Source organism: Centroberyx gerrardi, chromosome 13 (genome assembly GCF_048128805.1).
Source record: "Centroberyx gerrardi isolate f3 chromosome 13, fCenGer3.hap1.cur.20231027, whole genome shotgun sequence".
NCBI lineage: Eukaryota > Metazoa > Chordata > Actinopteri > Beryciformes > Berycidae > Centroberyx > Centroberyx gerrardi.
In genome coordinates, this window is record NC_136009.1 from 5,097,386 (window position 1) to 5,123,062 (window position 25,677).

The window sequence follows — 25,677 nt, forward strand, 5'->3', positions numbered from 1 at the left end:
GTTTTCTACTTCTAAATGCAGGGCATTTGGTCAGGGATGTGATTTTTATTTTTTCCTCAGGATTTCATGTTTTTGAAGACACATTCATTCCTTTTGAAGGTGTTTAAGGTTATTTTTAAGGCATTTCTGCTTTATAAGAGAGCATACAGTCTAATAGTGACAGGAGAGTGGGGCTGACGTGATAAAAGTTACGAGCCAGGTTTGAACTCAGGACATCGCGAGCACATTTGCACCTTAGCCCGCTGATTCACAAGCACTAATGAAGATTCCTGGTTTTCTGTCACCTTTTATTCCTGCTTTTTTGTGTTTTTCAGACAACGCAACCCTAATGTTATGAATATATTGTGTACAAACTCACTCCACGAATGTAAGAATGTTTCATTTTCTCACACTGAATACAGCCAGAGATCTGCTTTAGCTTGTCAAAGGAAACCTAAATGTTGTCAATTACACATCTTAATGCACTGTATGCACCAAATAACACAGTATACAGTAAGCATAAGTATTGTGGCAGTGAACTTAGTAGGCTGTCTGTTTTTTTTTTTTATTACGGGTCTTTATTGGCCTCCATGTTAAAACCGTGACACTACCAAAAAAGACCAACATTACCTGATACTTGTGTTTTTGACTGTGCACATGCTTGACAGCAGTCGATGCAAAGTCTAAGCTTTAAACACTGTCCTCATATCCTTTCCATTTATTTTGCGATCCCTTGCTTTCCTTCCCTCCTTTCTATCGTCTTCCCATCTCACCTCTTTCTCTTCTCTCCATCCTCCACCTCCTCTTCTTTAGTGCCACCTGAGGGGTTTTAGTTCTCCAACTGTACTTTCAGAGCCATTGTCAATTTAAAGGAATGCACCAGGTTTTTGGTAGATTGTTCCATTGGTCAACTTACCCGCTAAGTGATGAGAACATATAGACACCAAAATCATCCATGTGTCCCATTGGATCCTGTGCGCCATGCTAACACTTTAGCATACGCTATGTTGAGTGATAGTAGACTCATTATCTCAAAAGTGAGAAAAAGAGAACTTGTAGTAGCCCTCTAAAACTAAATGGCAAGTAATCTTGAATGATAATGATAAGTTGCTAGTTCAAAACATACTAGCAGGGACTACTTTATCTGTTTCCATAGGAAGTGAATGTGGTGGGTGATGGAAGACTGTGTACAGGTAAAAATCACTGCACGGTGGATGAATATGTGGTTGCTCATCAAAAATAAACCTGGCTACATCAGCTATATTGATATTTCATTAAAAAAAAAATGGATCTCCAGGCCATAGAATATAATCACCAACAACTTTTTATCACTAAAAGTTCAGTCCTCTTAATTTGGATAATGCTTAAAAAAAACAAACTTGGATGATTTCAATTTCTTTGTTCTCATCAATTAACAGCTAAGTTGACCAGCAGGACAATCCTTCAATACCACACCCAAGCCTAATAACGTTATGTATACAAGCAATATTGATTTTGGTTGAATGATCTATGTCTTAATAATGCAGTCCAAATCCATCTATCGAAAGAGTTGTTTTAAGAGTGAATTTGCGAGGGCTGAATGATTTTAAACCTATGTTGCTTTGGTTTATATTTGCAGAGCCACATGAAGCAACAGCTGCTCATTGGCTGAGATTGTTTGTTTTTTTTTTTACCTGGAAACATGAGCAAAATAATTAAGTACAAAAGTTTTTTGTTGTTGACTGATCTACAGCGCAATACGAATTTAAGATCAAAAGATGAATATTAGTCAAAAGAACTAACAGTCGGCTTTTGACTGTGGCTGTTTGATGTAAAAATGACGTCAACACCAAAAGACCAACTTTAACTCACTGTCACTTTTGCCACCAACTGTATTATTGAACATTTTATTATCTCTGTTATGTCATATTGCAGCTGCCAGGGTGGTGACCAGACTCATTTCTTAGGACCACATTGTTGTTGATTTCTTAGGGGTTATGGGTCGGAAATTGGATCCTTTCAGTTCTTCTCTTTTTCTACATTCCAGATGATGCCTCATGCCACTGAGTGGGATGGAGCATACACACACACACACACACTGTAAATACACACTCCCATTCTACATATACACCACACTGCTTTGATGTAAAGATGCTCCTAGGATTTAACCAGTTGATTTGAGACTGTGACAGACAGGTGGAACCCTTCCCCTTTCCCCTCTTATTGGATCGTTGCCTCCTTCCCAGCTGTCAATCAAATAAAACCCACCAGTACAGGAGCTGCTGTTTCCAATGCCTGGACCAAACAGAAGCTCTTTCAGAAAGTCTGAGGAATGTTAAAACAGAACTCTGGCCATTTTCTACCTGGACCCTGTTTTCACATCTTCATCATCACATCGATTCTGACCAAAATCTCATCAGCTGCTTCCCTATAGAGCTTCTTATGTCTAGCTTGCCTGGGTGTGGCTTTCCAATACAGTCCCATAGGGCCAATGGAGACTCCAAAAATCAACCCCAACAGCACACTAAGCATGTCTGCTTCCACACCTTAATGCTCAGTCTGTAATGCGACATGTTGGTAAAAAGCTGTAAATGAAAATGATCTAATGTCTTGCCTTTCTCGTACAGTTCTCAAGCTACCATGGCCATTGCTTTAGCACTTCCTTGAATAATGAAATTTGTCAGGTCATGGATAAGCTGAAAATTAAATAGATACTTGTCTCTTTGCAAAGTGTGCGTGTTGAAAAAGACATCCTTTGGGTTCTTTTGGGTTGACTTTTGGAGAGTCCGGTGGCCTGTTAGGACTGTAGTGGAGAACCATATCTAGATAAGCAAGATGTAAAAGCATGGGATTGTGGTCAGAATTTATTGCTATGATGGAAAAAGAAAAACGGGGAACAAAGGGGACTGAGTTCTGCTTTAAAGAAACTGTATGTCGCTTTCCTACTTTGCAGGGCAATCAAGACAATTGGCAACGAAGATGTTTCTGTCCTCAAAGCTGTAAGGAATCCATAAGAAGACCTCACTGTCATCGCTGAAGCCTGATCTGGGGCGTTAAAAATTACCATTTAGCATGTCCTCTGCCCACAATTTCGGCTTTTGACAGCAACTCTACCCTCTCTTCAGCTCAGAAACGTCCCAGTTGCCAGTTGTCACGAACTTCCCGAAGGCCCTTCCTCAACCGAAGGATCGCGAAATTCAAACTCCGACCTATGAACACAGTCGGTGACGTGTTCGGCGTCCCCTGCCCTGTGGGGACATTGTGCGTTTGTTCTCTTGTTCTGTTTTTGAACACGTGTTGGCCCTCAGTTGTGTTGTATATGCACCAATCATCCTCCGGTACTCACTGAAACTCAGGGCCAGCGAAGCATGACGCCTCTCAGAGCAAGAGTTCCGATCCACGGATACGATTTGGACACACGTCCGCGCAGTCGGATTGAAACTTTACTGTGCGTTCCCACCAGACGCTTTGCACTTTTTGAGGAAACACAGGTCGAATTGACTCAGATCGGCACTCTTCGCTCTGAGATGCTTCTTGCCTACAGGCCCGAAGGTTTCTCAGCACTGTGGAACATTGAGGATTACTGCTGATTTGGTTGTGAGAAATGAACGCAACCCGGACGTGGATCGAAAACTCTCTGATATCCATATTGTTGAAGCATATAATGTTTAAATTTGAATTATAACACAGACCAAGAACCAAGATAAGACAGAGAAAGAGACTTTTCATGGTTGGTCTTCACATAACAAAGAGTTCTAGTATGTTTTAGAGATTGAAGACGCAACACGTTAACCTAATGGCAGGATGATCCGACCCAGAGAGCATTTTGATCCATGTTCTGATCCCACCATGGTGTGACCCAGAGCTGTTGATTATACAATACATTATATAATGATTACTCTATTGATTAGAAGCGTTGTATAATCGGTGACTGTGCTGTGGGTGTTGTCTTGTATGTACAGTAGCAGCGTGATGCTACGGAGGTGCCTGGCTCACCAACCCTTCCCTGTTACAGTTTTTCAGTAAAAAACGACTAAAGGTCAAAAACTGTTTGTGACCGGGTTCTTATTTCTGTTCTTCAGTCAAAGTTACACCATGATGTTTCTATGTATGTAGGGGTTTTTGAAGACCGATACTAATGTTTTTGGATTGAAGTTGCTAATATTCTTTAAATTATTCTTTAAATTTGACAATTTTCATGCCAGAAAATGACAAGTATTCTGTTTTTCCTCCAGAATTTTATTCTTGTGGGTGGAAAAGCCTCTGAAACAGCATTTAGACCATCATGGGACACTAAAACTCGCCATTGAAACCCAGGATGATAATAATAAAACATATTCATGCATACATGTGTTCAATCTGATCAAAATGCCCAATCAAAATCAATTCAGGTTAAGGTCTTCCCATAGACAACCAGTGTAGTATTGATCAATTCGATAATAAATATGAAATCAATCATACTGCATCATATTAGAGGTGGATGTTAGCGTTGTTAGCATTCCTCCTTGAAATAAATGGGTATTTTAGCCTTGAGCTAGCTTGACCAGTTAAAAAAAAAAAGATGATCTTTTACCAACTGTTGCATTTATTGCATGTCATCACTAGTAAGTTGGACCTGACCGGATGACCAAGCAGTGAACACATGTAGTCAACTTTGGTTTGTTCGATAAGAGCGGTGACTTGTGGCTGACCTTTCACCTTTGGTGGTGAATCTAAACCTATACAGATAAAATCACACAACTTTGTACATCAATCATCAAACAAAACAGTCAGATAATGTTGACTGCAGACATTTGTCATTCTCTTAATGCAGTGGTTCTCAAGTTGGAGTCCAGAGACGCCACGGGGTCTCCAACAAAATAGTGATTAGTTCAGTTTCACCATCCATTATTTCAAGATAGTACAATAAGAGAACATCTACAACTGACAGTTTTGGTCAGAGGTTTCACTTTCCACTGTTTTCTCCCCGTCTACAGCGCAGACAGATATGAGAAATCTTTTCAGGTGAAGGTCCGGAGGTTAAAATGTCATCATCAGATGGAGTCTGCAGCCTAAAGCAAATCAATCTGTGCCGTCTTTGACTTGAGAAAGCTGGGGAACCCCTGAACTAATCATTTCACATCTTACACGCAGAGGAATCTCTTTTTACATGTCATTTTTTGCTTGTCTCTTGTTTGAATCAGTTGGCAGATTGAAGGAACAAAACCTGATTGACTTTTTCTTTTTTTTTGTGAGGCAAGCAGTGTTTTCTCTCTGCCTTGTTCACATCTTCACATTATTATATAAATTATAAATACTAAAATATGAAAATATAAAAATAGGATTAAAGCTTAAATATCCTGAAAGGTACAAAGGCAAAAAAAACTCCAGTCAAATACATCCGCACATCTCCTAAAGAAGCTGAATATTTAAAAGTTGGATAAACTGTAGATAAATGTAAAATTTGTTTGATGGATAATCATAAAATCCCCATACTGCAAAAAATATATTTCACATATATTAGAGATATGTTTCAAAACATACAAAAATATTCTTCCTATGCACTGATGACAATACATACTGTATCTGCAAGTATAAACAAATATATATTGTATATATATATAGATTTTGATGAATGCCATACACATGTACTATATTTTTGTATATATTCTCTTCTCTTCTCTTCCATTAGGAGCTGAGGCTTATAGAGGCGTTGTGTTGTAGTGAATGGTAATGACCAGGAGGTAGCAGTATGCCATAACAAAAAGCACTATAATATTCCTATGATATTACTATAGGGACTTACAGTGTGTCTATGATACACAACAGTGAGTTTAGAGTGACTTCATCATACCTTATGGTATTTTATCTCATAAGTACTGTATAATTGTTTAATAATCAGTCCATGTTCCCTTGATAAATAAAGCTTTGTTTCTTGTTAGTAGTTACCCTCTAAACAGTTTGTCAGGTAGATTATTGACACATGCTGCCTTCTTACACAATATTTGTAGATCAGTGTGCTGTGTACAGTGGAGGAACTGTCTCAACCAGCTGATTGCAGCATGACCTCTCTCTCTCTCTCTGTTTCTGTCTCTATCTCTCTCTGTCTGTGTCTCTCTCTCTCTCTATCTCTGTCTGTCTCTCTCTCTGTCTCTCTGTCTGTCTCTATCTATCTCTGTCTGTGTCTCTCTCTCTCTGTCTGTCTCTCTCTCTCTGTCTGTCTATCTATCTCTGTCTGTGTGTCTCTCTCTCTCTATCTCTGTCTGTCTCTCTCTCTCTGTCTCTCTGTCTGTCTCTATCTATCTCTGTCTGTGTGTCTCTCTCTATCTCTGTCTGACTCTCTCTCTCTCTCTCTCTCTCTGTGTCTGTCTGTGTGTCTCTCTCTCTATCTCTGTCTGACTCTCTCTCTCTCTCTCTCTCTCTCTCTCTGTGTCTGTCTGTGTGTCTCTTTCTCTGTCTGTGTCTCTATCTCTCTCACTCAATTCAATTCACTTCAGTTCAATGAGGCTTTATTGGCATGACCATCAGTACAGTACTGCCAAAGCACATTCCTGAGGTCAATAACAAAGTAACAAGAATAAGAATAAGAATGATTATGCCTTTGAAGATTAAAATAACAATAATAAACAATAATCTATAGAGCACAAACGACGGACGCGTTTCAGCAATGAGACATCATTGAAACGCGTCCGTCGTTTGCGCTCTATAGCTGCCCGTTGAATTAAAAGACAAAAGGACATTATGAGTGCTGGCTTTTCTTTCTTCATTTATTAATCTTTGGCCGTGCACCTAAGGAGGATTTTTTGATCGAGTTGTGCTCGCACTTGGCGGAGTTTCAGCAACAGTTATAAAACATGAAACAAAAAACAAAAAACAAAAAAAATGGTAACAGTAACGGTATTGTCAATGTGTGTGTGTGTGTGTGTGTGTGTGTGTGTGTGGTTGGTCTCACTGTCAGTCTCTTGCCAAAGCAAAGTCAACAAATTCAAATGACAGTAATTAAACTTGACCACATGACAGTGACAATGAACAATAAATATACAACTGATACGCCATTAAATTAGTAAATACAACAATGAATTATCAGTCAACCAATTTATCTAAATACATATATTTTGCATTCTCAAACAGTGTTGGTCACACACTTTTTTATTTTTACACTGTCAGTGGTTCTGTCTGAGACGATGACGAGTTTTTCATTTGTTGGAAGGTTTTCAAAATATGTGCATATGGTTTTGAATTTGGGGAGGTAAAAATCTCTGATTCCTGAATAATTTGTCTCTCTCTCTCTCTCAATTCAATTCGGAAAATGAATAAAAAGCAATATTGAAAATGAAAATTTGTAATAACCAGTATAATGAGTAAAATTGACAAATACATAGCCTAACACATGTAACACAGGTAAATAAAAGGTACGAAAAGGCTCATTACATAGGCTACAGTTCTATGCAGTGTATAGTGTTACATATTTCCCTGCTAGTTTTACAGTGTTACTGTTTGAATTAGTCTCTCATTTGGGAAGAATTCTTAGAATTTCTTTGTATTTTGGGCAGTTAATGAAAAAGTGATTCTCTCTCTCTCTCTCTCTCTCTCTCTCTCTCTCTCTCTCCAACTCAAGTGACTTGACTGGCCTGACTAATCATAAAAAGTTACATAGGCTATTGCAAAAAAACAACAATAACAACAACAACAGTTTGCATAGGCTTTAGAAAACGTTTCGAGAGATGGTTCCAAAACCTATCATTCAAAAAAGTAGTGTATTTTGGACACTCCCTCCCTCTTTCTCTCCCTCACCCCCTCCCCCTCCCTCCCGTCCTCCCTCTATATTTGCAGCTGCCTTCCCCCTCCAGTGAGCGGTGCCGTAGTGAAATGTGACCTGACCTGTCCGACATGAACGGGTCTCAGCTTACCGGACCGCAGCTCAACGATCTGCCGGACGACTCGGAGCTGCTCCGGCCCTACGTGTCCGGTCTGCGGCAGAGAGCGCGAGCCCAGCTGCTCCCGCTCTGCACGCTCGACTTCTCCGACGGCTTTCTCATCAGGTTCCTGCGAGCCCGGGACTTCGACGTGGAGCTCGCACTCAAGGTACGGGACAAATCACGTTGCTATAACATGCCTGTGGGCGCGTATTGTGTGCGTGTGAAGGTTAGAAAGTTAAGGACTTTATGGTTTTTTTGTATATCGTGTCAATGGCGACGCAAATAGGGAGGTTTCAAACCGCTTTTCATGTTTTTATCCCATTAAAACTAACAGTTAAGTGACTGAGTATCCGTACTGGTTTTAGGACCCAGCGGAAGCCTCTGGCCCGGAGAAACAAGAGAAGGCGGCGTAGATTTGAGTGATATGCTGCGTTACAATCAAAGTTTGGATCCGGAAATTCCCAATTTGTATGCTGTCCTTAAATGCTCCTCGTGAGCTCCTACTTCGGAGACCGAATGACGTAAAGACGACTTGGCAGGCATACACGTGCTTTTGGTCGACAATAACAACAAAATGGAGCTCATAACAAAAGCAGTTTTTAGAATGTAGAATGAAGAGGAGAAAGTCCTTGTCAGGCATGTAATTGGCTTGCTGTCTTAATTTATTTAAAACAAATATGTGTGAACACTAAAAGTTAAACAAATAGTGAGATTTGAAACAGCCAATAGCCTACTTGTCATTTACATGGGATTTCAAACAATGACATATAGTATGAGTTACATCACTGTTACCATCAGTTATTGCCATGCCATACTAGAGTCCAGAAATAGGTACATTTTGAAATTGGTGTGTGTGTTAGGGTTATGGTTTTTAGACCCTACATAATCTAATGAAGAAGGACGTAATTCATCTCGCACATGCCTACAACTGACTAAAATGACAATATTACCATACTGCGAAACAAAGTTGCTTATTACTAATGTAAAGACCCGTCTGGATCTCACACTGCTGTCTGTAGCTGACCAAGACCTTAAACATGAATGACGCTGTTTTGCCTAAATCAGCGAAGCTTCTGGCAGAAAAAAAGATATTGGTCTGAATGCGAGACTCTCATCGACTCCCAGCCAAAACGGAAGAAGTCTAGTTTGCCTAACAGTGTTTTCAGTTAAGATGGAGCTAATGGGAAGGGAGAGCTGTCAATCATGGAAGTAGGTAACCATGGGGACTGCATTTGATATTATGATAGGATTTTGTGGACCGTTCAGGAAGAGCAGTGATAGTGTAGGGCTGGGATTTTTTGTGTTACTATTTCTAAGGACTGATTGAAACAGAATTATAAAGGCTGATTTAAAGCCAAGTTACACTTATGCGTCGAAATACGTCCATTGCTGCGCCGTAGGTGTCTATGCCAGTACAAGCATTTAGTTCTGCGTTGGTGATTCTGCACATAGACCGCCGAAACACTAGTGGCGTGCTTTGTTAACACGGATGTAATAACAGAAGAAGTAGTCGTGTTTACATTCTCTGAAGCTCGTGTTCTGGGATATTTCTCACCATGAATTCAGTGACATCTGGTGGTCTTTATAATTCGGAGATGAGGTGTCATACAAATGAACATATTTACGAACCTCCTCGGCTAGTCCCTCTTCAATCTGCTCCATTGTCTTCACTCTCGGCGGACATCAACCGGATACAGGTAGGCGGGAATACGAAGCGGGCCAATCACGGTACTTGCGGTCTTGCGTCGCCCTACACGCAGTTACATTTTTAGGGTGACGCAAGACCTGCTTGGGTCGCTTCGTATTTACTCCTACCTGTAGGCCATCCGGTTGATGTCCGCCGATAGCGAAGACAACATGGAGCAGATTGAAGATAGACTTCCGTGTTAACAAAGCACAACACTGCCATCTACTCTGTGTGTGTTATGTGTGATGTTTTCTTAACTGGTATGAACATCAGAGAGGGGAAATTACGGCAAAGAGCACAGACAAGCCCATCATGCTTAGCTTAAGTTCCAAGGTCTGGAGTCAGATTTGTTTTGACTGCCTCCGCTGCCAAATTCACTAACCTGGCAGGAAGCCCTGGTTTGCTTGTAACTGGGCAGTGTGAAGAGAAACAAACCAAACACAAAAATGCAACATAGTAAAGTATGGTTTGAGCCAAGAAACTGAACTGTGGGTATGGTCGATTATTAAGACATTAATTAACTTCTTTTGCTGTGTCTGTGTTACACTCTCAGTCAAAACAATTGGAGCTTTTAACATTAAGTGTCTCTGATGTGTCTCTAAATGTTTAGGTAACTTGGAGGATTTACTATCCTTACATGAGGCCTCTAAGCCTGTAGTAATTCTTGATTGGTTATCCTCTGATAGTTTGAAGAACTATTGTATTGACCTGAATCAACTCAGCTTATCTCTACACCTACTAGACTGGATGCAAAGAACCCTGATGAGTCAACTCTGTTGGATTTAATATTAACAACTAGACCAGCCAGCTGTGTTTTTTCCCTGGACCTGAGTGATCACTGTCCTATCGCCTGCATTAGGGATACCAGAAAGCAAGTTTCCATCTCTTGTCCATGTAAAATGGCATTTTAAGCACTTTTCTGATCAAGCATTTCTGCATGACTTATTCCTCAGTGATTTCACAAATGTGTGTGTGCTATACCTGAACCTCAATTAGCCCTCAGCTGTTTACAGATGTTTTTAGGTCTTTTGCAAACAAGCATGCCCCCTTTAAGAAATTCAGAGTGAAGAATAGACATGATCCTTGGTTCTCAGCTGAACCCTAAGAGTCCCCCACGGACTGGCAAATCTTTAGGCAGTTGAGAAATAAGTGTATTAGAGAAATGAGAAATGCCAAAACATCTTACTTTGTGTGTAAATCTGATTATAGTAGTAATCCTGCAAAATATTAAGTTAAAGCACTAAATCATCTCTCCCTACCCAATCATGTCAATCATGGCTCCGTTATTGAGAAGAAACAGATATGTTTTTAATGAACATTTCACTTCTGCTGGAAATCTGTTTGAGAAATCATCTCTGCTCTCTAGTGTCTGCAATGAGGAAGGGTGTGGATCTGTTACAAACATACTACGTGAGCCAAATTCTACACTGAGGCTTTTCTCTGTAAAGGAAGTACCTGAAGCATTTATGTCTATGCCAGTCCTCTGTTATTTACATTATACATAAATGATCTAGACTCATTAGTCACAAATAGCACCGTTCATTATTAAGCAGACGATGCGATCATATACTCATCAGCACCCTGTATTGGTTAAGCTTTCAGTAATTTACAGGCTGATCTGAACTTCCTTGCCATTCAGAATGCCCTGATCAATCTTAAACTTGTACTAATCCCACTCAGTGTATGCTCTTTACTAGATCAAAAGTAAAAGGTCCAATAAATTCTAATATTTATACTATAACTGGTATTGAAATTCAAAAGGTCCAATGTCACAAGTACTTAGTTATCTGGTTAGATGAGAATTTATCCTAAGTATAAGGTTATATTTCCTCTCTTTAGAATAACTGGGCAGCATCCTCACTCACAGAGATATATTTCATTATATATACCATGTACGAACTAGGAAAGACAGCATTTACCTTTTATGCACAATGTAAATGGAATAAGCTCCAGGACATCTTCATATTGGACAAATTCATAAGTCTAGAAGATTGAAAGTTTATCTTAAATGATGTCTTGTGTAAAAATGCTCTTGCTTTTTAAAACCGCAGAGTAGCTAAGTAATAATGCAGTGTATGTGTATTTTATGTAGAAATCATTTTCAACACTGAAAAGATGTACTGTCTCTCTAATTGATTTAATTTAGCCAATTCTCCACAGATAATTTAGTCTTTTGCTAAATATTTTCTTCAAGAGAAACTTTACTACTGTATGTTAGTTGATATTCTGGGTCTCGAAGCCATTGACTGTGTGGTGTGGCCAAAGATGGCCTGTTGTCCTGGTGCAGGTTTTTCTGGCTTTCAGTTTAGTGTTGACTTAACTGAATTATCAGAGTTTGCTCGAGTACAGCATGACTTTCACATCAAATGACAAATATGTACCAAGAACTAACTGGCTCTTTCATTGTGTCTGTGTTGAATCATGTAAAAAAACAACCCTATCTTTTGCTCACTGTCATCACTTTCATCCCTCTGGCAATATTTGATGAAGTTGTCTTAGGAATTGTTGACTGAAACATCACGTCAAAACCTAATTAGCCAGGGGCTGCCTATAGTCACTGATATTACTGTAGAGAAGTGTGTCTGTGGTACTTAATAGTGAGATAACAGTGACTTTGTCATAGTTTGTGGTATTTTTATCTCCTATGGTGTCATGATTACAAGAAGGAATTTGTTGTGTTTTTTTCTCAACATGTTAGATTTGGGAGTCTCACTGTAGGTTGTAAACAGCTCCTAATAAGAGTGTTAGGTATATGACTGAATGTGGAATTGTCACTTGGGACAACTTGTACAAGCAACCCAGAAATGCAGGGTTGCTTGTTTTCATTTGAAAAGAGTTGGCATTGAGCCAACTGTGTATAAACTGAGCAGCCAGACTGCAGTCTGTATTGGTGACCTGAGTGGTAGGGGAAGCAGGGGAAATGGCAATCCCAGCAAGCCTATAGTTTTAAAATGGCAATCTGAAAGTTAATCTTTTTTTCTTTTCTTTTTTTTTCATTTTGTCTCCATCTTTGTTGCTCAGCGCTCATTGCTGTGGTGTTTCTGCACTTCCCAGAGATCACCTGTCAATCAAACAGTGTGTCCAGTACTGTGACGTCTTTTTCCTTTTATATGTTGAAGTTTGAGTTTCTCTTTTCTTTATCTGTTCTTCTTCTGTGTATTCCAAACAAACTGGAAAGGATTTTTCCCAGGAAAGATCAAGCCCCCAGGAACAGCTGAAAGAGCTACCAGCCACTGGGTGTTTCGAACAGCAAATGTAAAAGCTTTCATGAACTGACTATAGGGAACCGAAGTTCATGTAATTTCTGTCAACCCTTGGGTTGACTTTACCCGATATGTCAGTGTATGGGAGGTTACTTCATATAAGCAATCTAAAAAGCATATGACTTTGATTTTGAAATATGTTCTAGGAAGCATCAACACATCTCACTTGGCTTAATTTCACAAAAATCTGTTCAGTATTATTCAATTCAAAAAACTTTATTTATCCCCGAGGGGGATAAAAAGGGCTTGCACAGTAGGACATAAAAATACAGTCACAGACAACAACAAGAATAAAGTGCAGATTGGCACTATGTGCAAAATGTTAAAAAATGATCCGGCATGAGGTTGGCTCATAAGTGGGGACGGGCTAAGGAGGAGTCAGAGTTCAGAGGGCGGACAGCCTCTGGTACAAAGGTTGCCCTCCTCTAAGTCCTGCATCCAGGGCAGCGTAGGCGCCGGCCTGATGGCAGCCACTTGAATGCTGCAGACAGAGTGTGGGTGGGGTCATGTATAATCCGATTCGCTGTCTGCATGATTTGCTGACCACAGACAGAAGACAGAGATCTCAGGGGGTGCCCAATCATTTTTGAGCATGTGTTCACAACACTTTGTAGCCGTTTTCTGTTCTGAATGGCCAGGGAATGGAACCAGCAAGTAATGGAGAAGGTTAATACTAGGGCTGAAACGATTCCTCGAGAAACTCGAGTAACTCGATTACTAAAAATCATCGATGCAAATTCTTTGCATCGAAGCTTCGTTTAATCCATATAACTATATACACACTCAGTGTTTCGCACGGATGATTATTACTGTTGCACAACGCGCTGGAGAAAGAGAGAGAAAATAGCGAGGGGCGAAGAGAAGAGACAGGCCAGAGAAAACGACAGAAAGTGTCCAAAGTTTCGGATCCAGTGTTGCCAACTTGGCGACTTTGTCGCTAGACTTAGCGACTTTTCAGACCCCCTTGGCGACTTTATTTCTCAAAAGCGACTAGCGACAAATCTGCCGACTTTTTCTGACCATGGGAAGCAATGTTAATGTGTTGAATCCCAAAGCATTTGGCAATAAATTGGTTCGGCTGATGCCGGTTTTCTCTACTTGCTTGTCTAATCCAGAGAGGTCTGACGGTCACAGCGCTTCCCACACACAGTGTAGCTCCCTCCCTCCGCTGAGAGCAGGGACTGTAGGATATGGTCCACTTGTAATTGCTACCGGCGTACGCCGAAACTGGCCGGGTGGGCGGAGTCAGCACTTAATATTAAAACGGGATGAGATGAAGGCTAGTAAAGAATGCACGTTAATTATGGCTATATGTAATGGCTAGTTAAGAACGTAAATCAATATGGTGGCTAGTTATGATGTCCCTAAGTTAGCTAAGTTTTGCTCAAGAAAATAACCACAGAAAATAAAATGCTGCAGTCAATTTGTGAAAGCCTGAGCTTCATTCATGTTATTATTATGATAGTCACACACACATACACCCCCCCCACACACACACACACACACACACCTACTCCCCTCACAGTGATGCATAAAATACCCCAGAAAGCAAAATATCAGGTGGTGTAAGTAGCAATTGGAGCCTAAAATGCACCAGTCCAATACAGCAGGTATATTCAGTTTAGTGAGTAGGGTCAGCAGGTGTAGGGCAACCCTTCAACATAGCAAATAAATGTACATTAGCCAGTCTTATGAACTTGTATGATATTTAGGCCTAGTAATAAATATCAATAATAATTATTATTTCACCTCGTTTTCAGTAAATCACAGCGTCGTATGGACAGCTTCGTGCGGACAGCTTTTCTCTTTTGTATATTTACTATTGCTCTTTAATAAAGCAAAAGTATTTCTTATCCGATTACTCGATTAATCGATGGAATAATCGGTAGAATACTCGATTACTAAAATAATCGATAGCTGCAGCCCTAGTTAATACGCTTTCTATGTAGGAGTAGTAGAAGGTAGTGAGGATGCTCTTGTTGCTTCCTCAGAAAGTACTGACGCTGCTGGCACTTCTTCAGAATCTCCTCAGTATTGGCATCAAACTTCAATTTATCATCAAAGATGGTGCCTAAGTACTTGTATTGCTGGACCAGCTCCACTGGCTGCCCATGGATGGATGTAGTCACTGATGTGGCCTGGTCCACGTGCTGCCTGGAGAAGGACACCACCATATCTTTGGTCTTACAAACATTAAGCTCCAGATAAGAGCTGTCACACCACTCCACAAACTCATGGACGGCAGCCCCATGGTTGTATGTAGGGCCAGACAGCAAGGAGAGGAGCACAGTGTCGTCAGCGAACTTCACCAGATGGCAGTTGGGATGTGTAGTCCTGCAGTCATCGGTGTAGAGGATGAAGAGCAGAGGTGAGAGGACACAACCTTGGGGGGAGCCAGTGGCGGTGTGCAGGAGATCTGAGTATGTGTTGTTGACCAGTACTCTTTGTGATCTATCAGTGAGGAAGTCCATGATCCAAATAATTAACTGGTGATCTAAATGAAAGTGGTTGAACAGTTTATCTGCCAGAATGTGAGGTTGGAGGGTATTAAAAGCTGAGGAGAAGTCAGCAAACAGGAGTCTAACTGTTGTGTTTGGACCCTTTATGTATAGTGTCCAAAATGAATAGTTTTGCATCATCAACCTCTGCCAGCACGGTATGCAAACTGAAGAGGGTCTAGCTTTGCAGTGGTTATCCTGGTGATGTGGCTTTTCACAATGCTCTCGAAGGCCTTCATCACAAGGGAGGTGAGAGCAACTGGTCTCAGGTCGTTTAGCGTTTTAGGGTTCCCCTTTTTTGGTATGGGGATCACTGTGGAGTGTTTCCACAGCTGAGGAACTGTCCCGCTGGCCAGGGAGCTCTGAAACAGGGCTTGAAACACCCCACCTAGCTGTTCAGCACAAAACTTCAGTGTCTGCTCGCTTATATTGTCCGGCCCAGAGGCTTTGTTTGTCTTCGTCCTTTTCAGGCATTTCACCACATCATCCAATTCGATATGGAGGGTGGAATCTCCAGGAGTCAGTCTGTCGATAACTTCCTTTAACTGGGTACTGTTATCCTTCTCAAATCGGGCATAGAAGGAGTTGAGGTCATTGGGGAGAGATATCAAACTGCTGCCAGCAACACAGACAGGCTTATTGTGGCTTATTGCTTATTTGCATGAACAACAAAATTAGTTACCGAACTACACTACCCAGCAGGCATTTAGCTAGTTGGAATGTTCCATCTCCTGCAAAGGGAACAAGCTACGGTAGCTAGCTAGCTAGCTTCACAGCTACAGTGAAAAAATGTCGGCAGTTACTATCATGAGCCTGAACTCAAACTTCAGCGAAGTCCCAAACTGCATCTGAAGAGATGAAATCCTGCCATGAGCGACAGCGTCTACTCCCTAATCAATAGTTTGTACATTCTGCGTTGTAGTTCTCCATTGTTAAAAAGTCTTTTCTGTAAGTTTCTACACCCTAAAATAACAAACGTGCAAATCCTCTAAAAGCTTATGCTGCGTAGTGAGTTGAGAGGTGAATCTCAACACCAATTTGTTGCTTTTTTTAGTTGCAGAAGACAAACTACTTTACGGTCAATGGAAAATTTTGTTAGCCACTTAGCCGCTAGTCAACCACGGGAAGGCTTCGGCCTACAATTTAGCTTCGGCAATCGAGAATAACAAAATGGACATTTAGTTATATGAAAATGTTATGGATTATTACTTTAAATCCATCTGCCCAAACATCTGTAAGTCCACAATGTATTCACTCTTTTGCACAGTTTTATACACAAACACTCCTAGAAACTTTTCCTGCATTAACCATTTTCCACAGACTTTTTCAGAAGAAAAGATATAGTCATACTGTATGTGTCTAAAAGGCATTTTGCTTTTATTACAAACCAAAAACTCAAACCTGTATTCTTATTTGAACTGTGTTTGATCTCGACAGGAATAAAGAACAGGTTTTTATTTACACTGAGGGCCTGGCAGTCGATTAAGGCTTATCAAACCACTGGGGCTATTTGATCTGTGTCAACTCCCACAAGCTTATAGAAAATATCCTCTTTTAAGCACCGATGTTTGGACTATAGTGAGAGTCACCTGAAGACAAAACATCTTCGTCTTTTTCTCTCCTGTACACTGAGCCATTTGTAAAATTCCCTGACTTCCACAGAGAATTTATCAAATTCCCTGACTTTCGCTGTCTGGAATACAAACTCTCAAAACTCCATGACCAGTGGGAACCCCATGCTGTTAAACATCTGACTGACTGGCTCTCTGACAGACTATCCATCAGCTGGTCTATAGTTAATCTTCCCTCTCCTCTCCAGCTCTTTCTGAACTACCAGCATTGGCGGAGGGAGTGTCCTGAGATCAGCAGCTGCCTGGCTCCCTGTTCGGTCCTGGGCCTCCTCAACAACCATTACCATGCTGTCCTCCCGCAGCGGGACCACGCCGGCAGCAGGGTGCTGGTCTACAGGATTGGTGAGTGTGTGTGTGTGTGTGTGTGTGTGTGTGTGTGTGTTTTCAGTCCCAGGGTTGGAGGTTAGGTGGCTGACCTAGTTTTGAGGGGAAAACAGAGAGGGAGAGAGTGTGTGGTCATTAAAAAAGTGCAGGAAAGTCAGCCAGTTATGGATTTTTACTCATAAGCAGTGATGAAAAAATGAAAAGGTGGGTAAACTATGAGCTGCAGTCGGTGATCATCATGAGATAAGACAAAACTTTATTGATCACTGTGGGTAAATTTGGCCGTTGCACAAACAAAACTGGGAAAAAAAGAAATATATAGTATAAACATAAAAATAGAATATATTCAACTGAGGGATTATATAAACATAATGCAGCTGGCAGTTCAGTGAGTGAGAAGTGTGAAGTAAGTATGAGTGGGAAGTATGGGAAAGAGTGTAGATTTCTTAAATCATAAGGCACTACCACTACCAATGTAAACAAAAAAGTACTTATTATATTTTCAGAAAAGCATTAATTTATGTTTTTTCCCCTCAATAGACCATATTCAGACTTACATTACTATGATGTACACTATGAATTTAGCTCATAAAAGGTTGATATTGGCCAAAAACAGTGGGTAAACTCAATTCTGCAAATAAAAAGGTAAACTGGATTTAGGCGGATTCACCCTCCACTACATCCCAGCTCTTTACTGTGAAATGAAAACAGTAATACATTGTATAAAAAAAAAAAAAAAAGGTGTTTCAGGGATAATATCTTATCAAGAGCTCTGTGGTGCTTCCCACGCCCAGATGCAAATTTGTACTGTACATCTTTAAGCAGTTTATCACGCATGAACCCAAACTCTCTGGCTTCTCATCATGAACACAGCATCTAGCCACCAACCACATGACATAAAGACACAGTCAGACTTAAAGGACCATACCGGTGTTTTTTGTTTTAGCCCATTTGGTCGGAAAATCAAACCCAGAAGACGAATGATAAGCAGACATGGGCATCGTGGAAAGGATGATGTGGATTTGTCTTCTTCTTGCTTTAAAAAAGTTGTGATAGTCTGGCTAACTACAAAGAAGGAAATTTTTCGGATTTATCTGATAGTACGTGAATGCACCATTCCTCTCTGTCGAACACACAACAGAATGTACGTCTCCGCCTGAAAATAGTCCCTAAAGAAAATATTGTTTTAGATTAGGTTAAAGGTTAAGGTTAGGCATGAATGTAATGCAAGTATAGTAATACAAACGTGTCTGTGTGTGTGTGTGTCTCCCTCCAGGCCAGTGGAAGCCTAAACACTGGTCGGCCTTCGAGGTGTTCCGGGTCAGCCTGATGACATCAGAGATCATCTGCACGGAGACGGAGACCCAGAGGCGGGGCCTGAAGGTCATCTTCGACCTGCAGGGCTGGACCCTAGGCCACGCCCTGCAGATTAACCCCTCCCTCGCCATGAAGATATCGTCTGTACTGTCGGTAGGGTTACCGCTGCGTTCAGGTCATGTCGGATTTACTGTAAATACGAGCTGCCGACTGGGAAATAACCCACTGGTTGTAATTAAAAGTCAAAATTATTAGTTATATTCATACTAATACAACCAACTCTACTTACGAAAAAGTGAGTAATGTCTGCTGCAGTTCGTTTATGGTTGATTTTAACTTCATAAATAAGAGTTATTTTGCATCTGGGCTTGATTCCAACGAGTTAAACACATGAATGCTTCTAAGCTGCAATAACAAGATCCGGATCTTCCACTTTCTCTGATATGATTTGAACGCAGCATATTGTTGCAATCAGGCCACGTCACCCACACCTCCAGCACCAACTTGTTCACATGTTTAAACTTGTCTGAAGACACTAAGACACCATGGCTGTAGTTTTATGTAGACTTTGCATGCTCCTGATCAGCTTTTTTCACACACACATTTGAGTTGATGTTTTTACAGCAAACCAAATATTGCAGTGTCAACCAAAAACCAAAAATGCAGCAAGGAGGAGTTGTGTCCTTTCGTTTTGTTTTGTTTCATTTGATATGAATCACACTTCACTGCAGGTATTTCCTTGTTGGTGAAGGAAGTTGGAGAAATCAAACCTGTAGTATTTACCGTCTGAAAGCTTAAATGAATGGTATTTTCTAGTAGAAAGCTCATATCTACTGTATTTCCCATATGGCATGAATGCAGCATAAGTATTGCAAGGTTGAGTCATGATTTGTGGGAATAAACAGCTCATATGCTGATTAGTTGTAGGGCTGAAACGATTCCTCGAGAAACTCGAGTAACTCGATTACTAAAAATCATCGATGCAAATTCTTTGCATCGAAGCTTCGTTTAATCCATATAACTATATACACACTCAGTGTTTCGCACGGATGATTATTACTGTTGCACAACGCGCTGGAGAAAGAGAGAGAAAATAGCGAGGGGCGAAGAGAAGAGACAGGCCAGAGAAAACGACAGAAAGTGTCCAAAGTTTCGGATCCAGTGTTGCCAACTTGGCGACTTTGTCGCTAGACTTAGCGACTTTTCAGACCCCCTTGGCGACTTTATTTCTCAAAAGCGACTAGCGACAAATCTGCCGACTTTTTCTGACCATGGGAAGCAATGTTAATGTGTTGAATCCCAAAGCATTTGGCAATAAATTGGTTCGGCTGATGCCGGTTTTCTCTACTTGCTTGTCTAATCCAGAGAGGTCTGACGGTCACAGCGCTTCCCACACAGTGTAGCTCCCTCCCTCCGCTGAGAGCAGGGACTGTAGGATATGGTCCACTTGTAATTGCTACCGGCGTACGCCGAAACTGGCCGGGTGGGCGGAGTCAGCACTTAATATTAAAACGGGATGAGATGAAGGCTAGTAAAGAATGCACGTTAATTATGGCTATATGTAATGGCTAGTTAAGAACGTAAATCAATATAGTGGCTAGTTATGATGTCCCTAAGTTAGCTAAGTTTTGCTCAAGAAAATAACCACAGAAAATAAAATGCTGCAGTCAATTTGTGAAAGCCTGAGCTTCATTCATGTTATTATTATGATAGTCACACACACACACACACACACACACCCACACACACACACACACCTACTCCCCTCACAGTGATGCATAAAATACCCCAGAAAGCAAAATATCAGGTGGTGTAAGTAGCAATTGGAGCCTAAAATGCACCAGTCCAATACAGCAGGTATATTCAGTTTAGTTTGATTGCAGTGAGTAGGGTCAGCAGGTGTAGGGCAACCCTTCAACATAGTAAATAAATGTACATTAGCCAGTCTTATGAACTTGTATGATATTTAGGCCTAGTAATAAATATCAATAATAATTATTATTTCACCTCGTTTTCAGTAAATCACAGTGTCGTATGGACAGCTTCGTGCGGACAGCTTTTCTCTTTTGTATATTTACTATTGCTCTTTAATAAAGAAAAAGTATTTCTTATCCGATTACTCGATTAATCGATGGAATAATCGGTAGAATACTCGATTACTAAAATAATCGATAGCTGCAGCCCTAATTAGTTGTTCACCATTTGCCTCCATTTTCTAGATCTGGCTGGCTGATAGAGTGGTTGGCTCGCTGGCTGATTGATAGCCTGTCTGTCTAATGTGTGTGTGTGTGTGTGTGTGTTTTCCAGGACTCCTTTCCGCTGAAGGTGAGAGGAATCCATCTGATCAATGAGCCAATGTTCTTCCGGCCGGTCTTCGCCATGCTCCGCCCCTTCCTGCCGGAGAAGATCAAACAGAGGGTCGGTACACTGCCAGTCAACCATACTGATTATAATGATATAGTGTTGTTGTTGTTGTTACACTCTCCACCACATAGGCTACTGGTACTAACAAATCAGAAATGCCATTAAACTAAACCAGTCTCTCTCTCTCCTCTACAGATCCATATGCATGGTTCAGATTTCTGCAACACCTTGACTGATTTCTTCCCGCTGTCCCTCCTCCCTCCGGAATACGGAGGGGAGGGGCCCGACATAGAGGAGGCGTGTGAAGAGTGGACCAATCAGCTGCTTCAGTCCGAGAATCTCCTGGAGCAGATCGCCGCCCACCCAACGGGCGACATCGCCATCGCCCCTGGCGACTCGGCCCCCACGTAGATGGAGACTCTTTCGCATCTCTCTGAGGGGCGATGCTAGGGATTTTATACGCACACACACACACACACTTGCACACTTTGAAAATGCCTGTTCATGTTCCTCTCTCTCGCTGATGTGTATGCTGACTCTCACTCTGTATATGTAGGTGTTGGCTCCATTCCTGGATGGATGTTGTGTTGCGTTCAGGGTCAAAATGGTTGACGCATTTCTACACATAGGACTTTACCTTCTCTGCAGAATTCAATAGACTTGGTTCATTTCTGTGCTGTTTTTGACTGAGAACTGATCTTTTAAACACTGATCTATCTGGTTGATTTGGTGTTTAATCATAATGTCAGCTTGTTAGTTAACTAACCATCGTATCTGCTCGCTAACCATCACTATCTTGTTGTTAACACATCTGATTAGCACACTAGCTAACGTATCTAGCAGCAGCTAGCGTTACTAGTGAATGTTAGTAGTTCTATATTAACATTAACATTTGTTGCTTTGCTAAATGAGCCTGCTGGCTAGCTAGCTAGCTAACAGTTTGTTCAGGTTAACTGAGCTGACTCTTCTCAAGCTACAACTCAGAGTGTTTTGGAGTAGAGACTAGAGCTAAAGACAAGACAGTTTACTGTCACAGTAACCTACATCTGGAAACTAATCTACCTCATCCAACTCTTCACTTTTACTGAGAACATTACTGTATGGAACTACAGCCACAACACAACAGTCTTTTTCAGCTAGCTCTCTCTCTTTCTAGCCTGGTTGTTATACAGTATATTCAGACATTATTTGCATGCAGCCAGTTCTCTACTGGACCTCCATGATGGTGCCAGATGTACTGTAGTTGACAGGAGATTTGTGACACAGCTGCAAAGCCTCTACAGTGTGTCAGTACAGCATAGTGAGTAGGGACGACAGGTTAAAGCGTCCTCCCTGCCGAAGTGTTGAGCAAGGACCAATCCCTACCAGCTGCAGGTTTCTGCTCTGTAGCAGAGCCAGACCTCAGGACGAGAATTCCCCTACAGGATGTAATCACATGACTGGAAGTACAGCAGAGATCACTCAAACTACACACTGTGCTCTTCATATGACCAAGGACAATGATTCAGCACCTGTGACACAAAGACTGCAGATGAGCATGAACTCTTCCCTCTCTCCACTTCATGACTCCATCTAGACATTCATCTATCCACTCACTCATTCATTTTTTTTGTCAGTAGTTTTAAGGTTTACCAATTTTTACACTTTTATATCAGTTACGAATGAAATGAGGGTGGGGTTTTTTGACAGTAATGAATGTTTTAATTGACGAGGTGCCTTTTTATTAGAAATGTTTATGGGTATGCGTGTGGTATCAGCTGTGATTTCTGGTGCTATTTACTATGTCAGGACCAAGGTTAGACGTGAATCTGATTTATTGGCGAAAATGAAAGAGAAAAGAAAGAGTTTGAATGGAATTGAATTTTCTAGGTGCTTTCATGCTGAGCACATACAAAAATTAAGTAAAAAAAAAAAGAAGAAGAAGCAAAGACTAAAGTTGGAGTTCTTAGGTTTTCATGTGATAGCAGAGAAACATTTTTAACTCTCCTTATAACATGTACATGATGTTGACTTTGTACACAAACTGGAAAGATCATATTAATACTTGAGGCAAAGATCCACCCTGAAAACACACTTCATGTGTTTGTTCTAAACCGCAGGCAGTTAATATTTGTGCACATTAATGTGTCACATTAAAACAAGAAACTCCAGATGGAAATCTAGACTGAACTGGCCAAAATCATATGAAGGATGTGTATTAATTCTGTTTCATGGTGGGTTTCCAGGTCAGTTTTGAGATATTGCTAAATTTTGCTTCTGTAAGTACTGTAGCTTCATAAAATATGTAACAATCATCAAAAATAACTGTAAATAGTTCGTTTGTGTGTTTTTATACCAGCTAAAAAACACCTTTAATGAGCAAACCTTTGAGCTGCTGCCTAACTGGTAGTTTACAGAGGCTTTTTGATATCTTCAGTCATTTCTATGTTATGTGGTATTTTACAGTCCAAAATTGTGAAACATCTCAGATTTTCATCATATCAATGGTATTGTCAGTAACTCCAATTTTTCCAAGTCCCTCTGTAAATTACCAACTATTTAGTTATTCATCAGAATGAAACGGGAAAATGCAGCTTGACTTTATCCACTGAGAAAAAAATGTTTGTAACTGATATGGGAATTTGCACATTCTTAGGAAATATGAGCTAATTTGAATATGTTAATAACAAAATAAAAAAAGTTATTATGCAAAAAGTGTTCGTTTTCATTCAAAAGTGTAAACCAATGGAATATCAGTTTATATTTTCTCCTAGTAGTGCAGCATGAGGTCACCATTAAAGATGCACTGATATCCAGGAAGTAAAGCTAATGGGAGTTCTTTTCATGGGGATTTAAATTCTGGTAGGTTAGGATTTTATTTCCTCTTCACCTGTGCTGCCTCACCTTAAAGGAGAATTCCCCCATACTGATAGGTATTTCATAACCTATCAACAAATGCTCAGCTGTCAAATGTCTACACTTCTAATGGCTGTAACTGGATTACATAACCAGATTACAAAAGTAAACTGTTTTTGAAGTGTGTGACAGCTATGTTTTCAGAAATAATTTTGGGTTAACCATATTTTGGGTGACTTCATCAGTTGATAATCTACTTCATATTACTGTTAAAAGTTGCCTTTGAGTCTTAAATACACTTTTTTTTTACTCTTCAGGTTTATTTTTGGGGGTGAAATACATTAATTCTGAGTTAAATTGGCAGGAAAAAGGTCTTAAAAAGTGTTACATTTGACTTTCAGACCCTGGATGTTTTCCTTCTCTCCCTCCTCCCACTCTTTCTCCTCTGTGTCTTTGGCCCCACCCCCACCCCTGCCCAGACAGACCTTTGTTCGGTGTTACTATGTCAGTACAGCTGTGTTTAGTCCCATAAGCATTATCTAGTCTACAGCACTGTAAATGCCTGGGCTCAATCCACTTTCACCTCCATCAATTTGTAATGTTATAAACTGCAGTTCATGATAGCGGAGTTATTTAACTGCACTGAAATCACCACTGATACCATAGTCCACTATTTATATGGAGTATATGGAGATATGTAAGCATTAGGCCTGTCCTGTTGACTCAGTTACTCATCTAGTATAACATGGATCTCAAATCAAAAGCTGAATGTCCCAGTGTTATGTCAGCTGCATGTACTTGTAGGTTCAAATCTGGTATTTAAAAGATAAGTCGGACCTATGTATAATTGTCCAAGCCTTCATTTCTTGACTGGATTTGAAGATTGTAGTTGGTATTCAGTATGAGGTATGCTGTTACTGTTACTGGCGATTTTTGGCCGATATTTTGACAAACCTCATTTGGACTCATTGTTAGCAGCAAGAGGCAACAGAGCTCGCCGTTTCAACTGACTGCTGACTCTAGAGCCAATATTCTCTGTGGTTCCAAGTACTACAGTACTATGTAAGAGACATGGGCGGAAATTACGGGGGGGACAGGGGGGTCCAGACCCCCCCTTCCTGGGAAAAACAGAGAGTTGTCCCCCTCAATATATCATTGTAAACATAACTATATAATTTTAAATAATATAATAATATGCATTGAAAGCACTTGTGCTAATTATAGACACAAAACAATGCGTTTTTAAGTTTCTAAAGATTGCGACCGATTTTCAAGCGGTTTGGTTTGTTACAAATGCCAGACATGTATTTATGATACAGGATACTTGGTTAAATTAAAATGCGGGTTTTCATACCAAAATTATCTTTTGTAGATGGTAACAGTAATATTTCTATAATATAATATTTAAGATTAACTTACCCTACGTAATTAGGTTCTAAGTATATTCTTTTTTTCTTACTGCATGTAAAAAGGCTGCCACTGTGTAATTTTGTTTATAATTTTGGAAATAAATGAAGACTTAATTCTTAAAAAAGACCCTGAAGTAAGTTTCTGGCAGGCTTCATAGCGTTCTGGACTTTTACACATTGACAGCAAAACATTAGAGATCTGCTTTTTCGGGAAAACTAAATCTAATTAGGCATATATTAGCTTTAGTTCAGTTAATGGGTGTTGCATCTCACCTACTACTGTAAATAACCTGCATGCTGTGTGTGTGTGTGTGTGTGTGTGTGTGTGTGTGTGTGTGTGTGTCTATTTGTCAGCCAGCCAGGTCAGTTAAAATGGCAGAGAAAAGAAAAACAGACATCCGATCATTTTTCAGTGCACCGAAACGCCAAGTAGAAAGACCCCAGTAATATCAAAGGCAATTTGATAAAATCTTCATAAGAAAGGAATGAAGTG

General features: G+C 40.4%; 1 protein-coding gene across 1 annotated transcript; it reads left to right on the forward strand.

Annotated features, from left to right (window-relative positions):
- Positions 1–7,807: 7,807 nt before the first annotated feature.
- Positions 7,808–23,590, forward strand: ttpa (tocopherol (alpha) transfer protein). Its single transcript, XM_078287747.1, has 5 exons — positions 7,808–8,022; positions 17,124–17,277; positions 18,536–18,729; positions 20,884–20,994; positions 21,136–23,590. The coding sequence occupies exons 1-5, from the start codon at positions 7,828–7,830 to the stop codon at positions 21,349–21,351; spliced, it is 870 nt and encodes a 289-aa protein (XP_078143873.1). The 5' UTR covers positions 7,808–7,827; the 3' UTR covers positions 21,352–23,590.
- Positions 23,591–25,677: the final 2,087 nt, after the last annotated feature.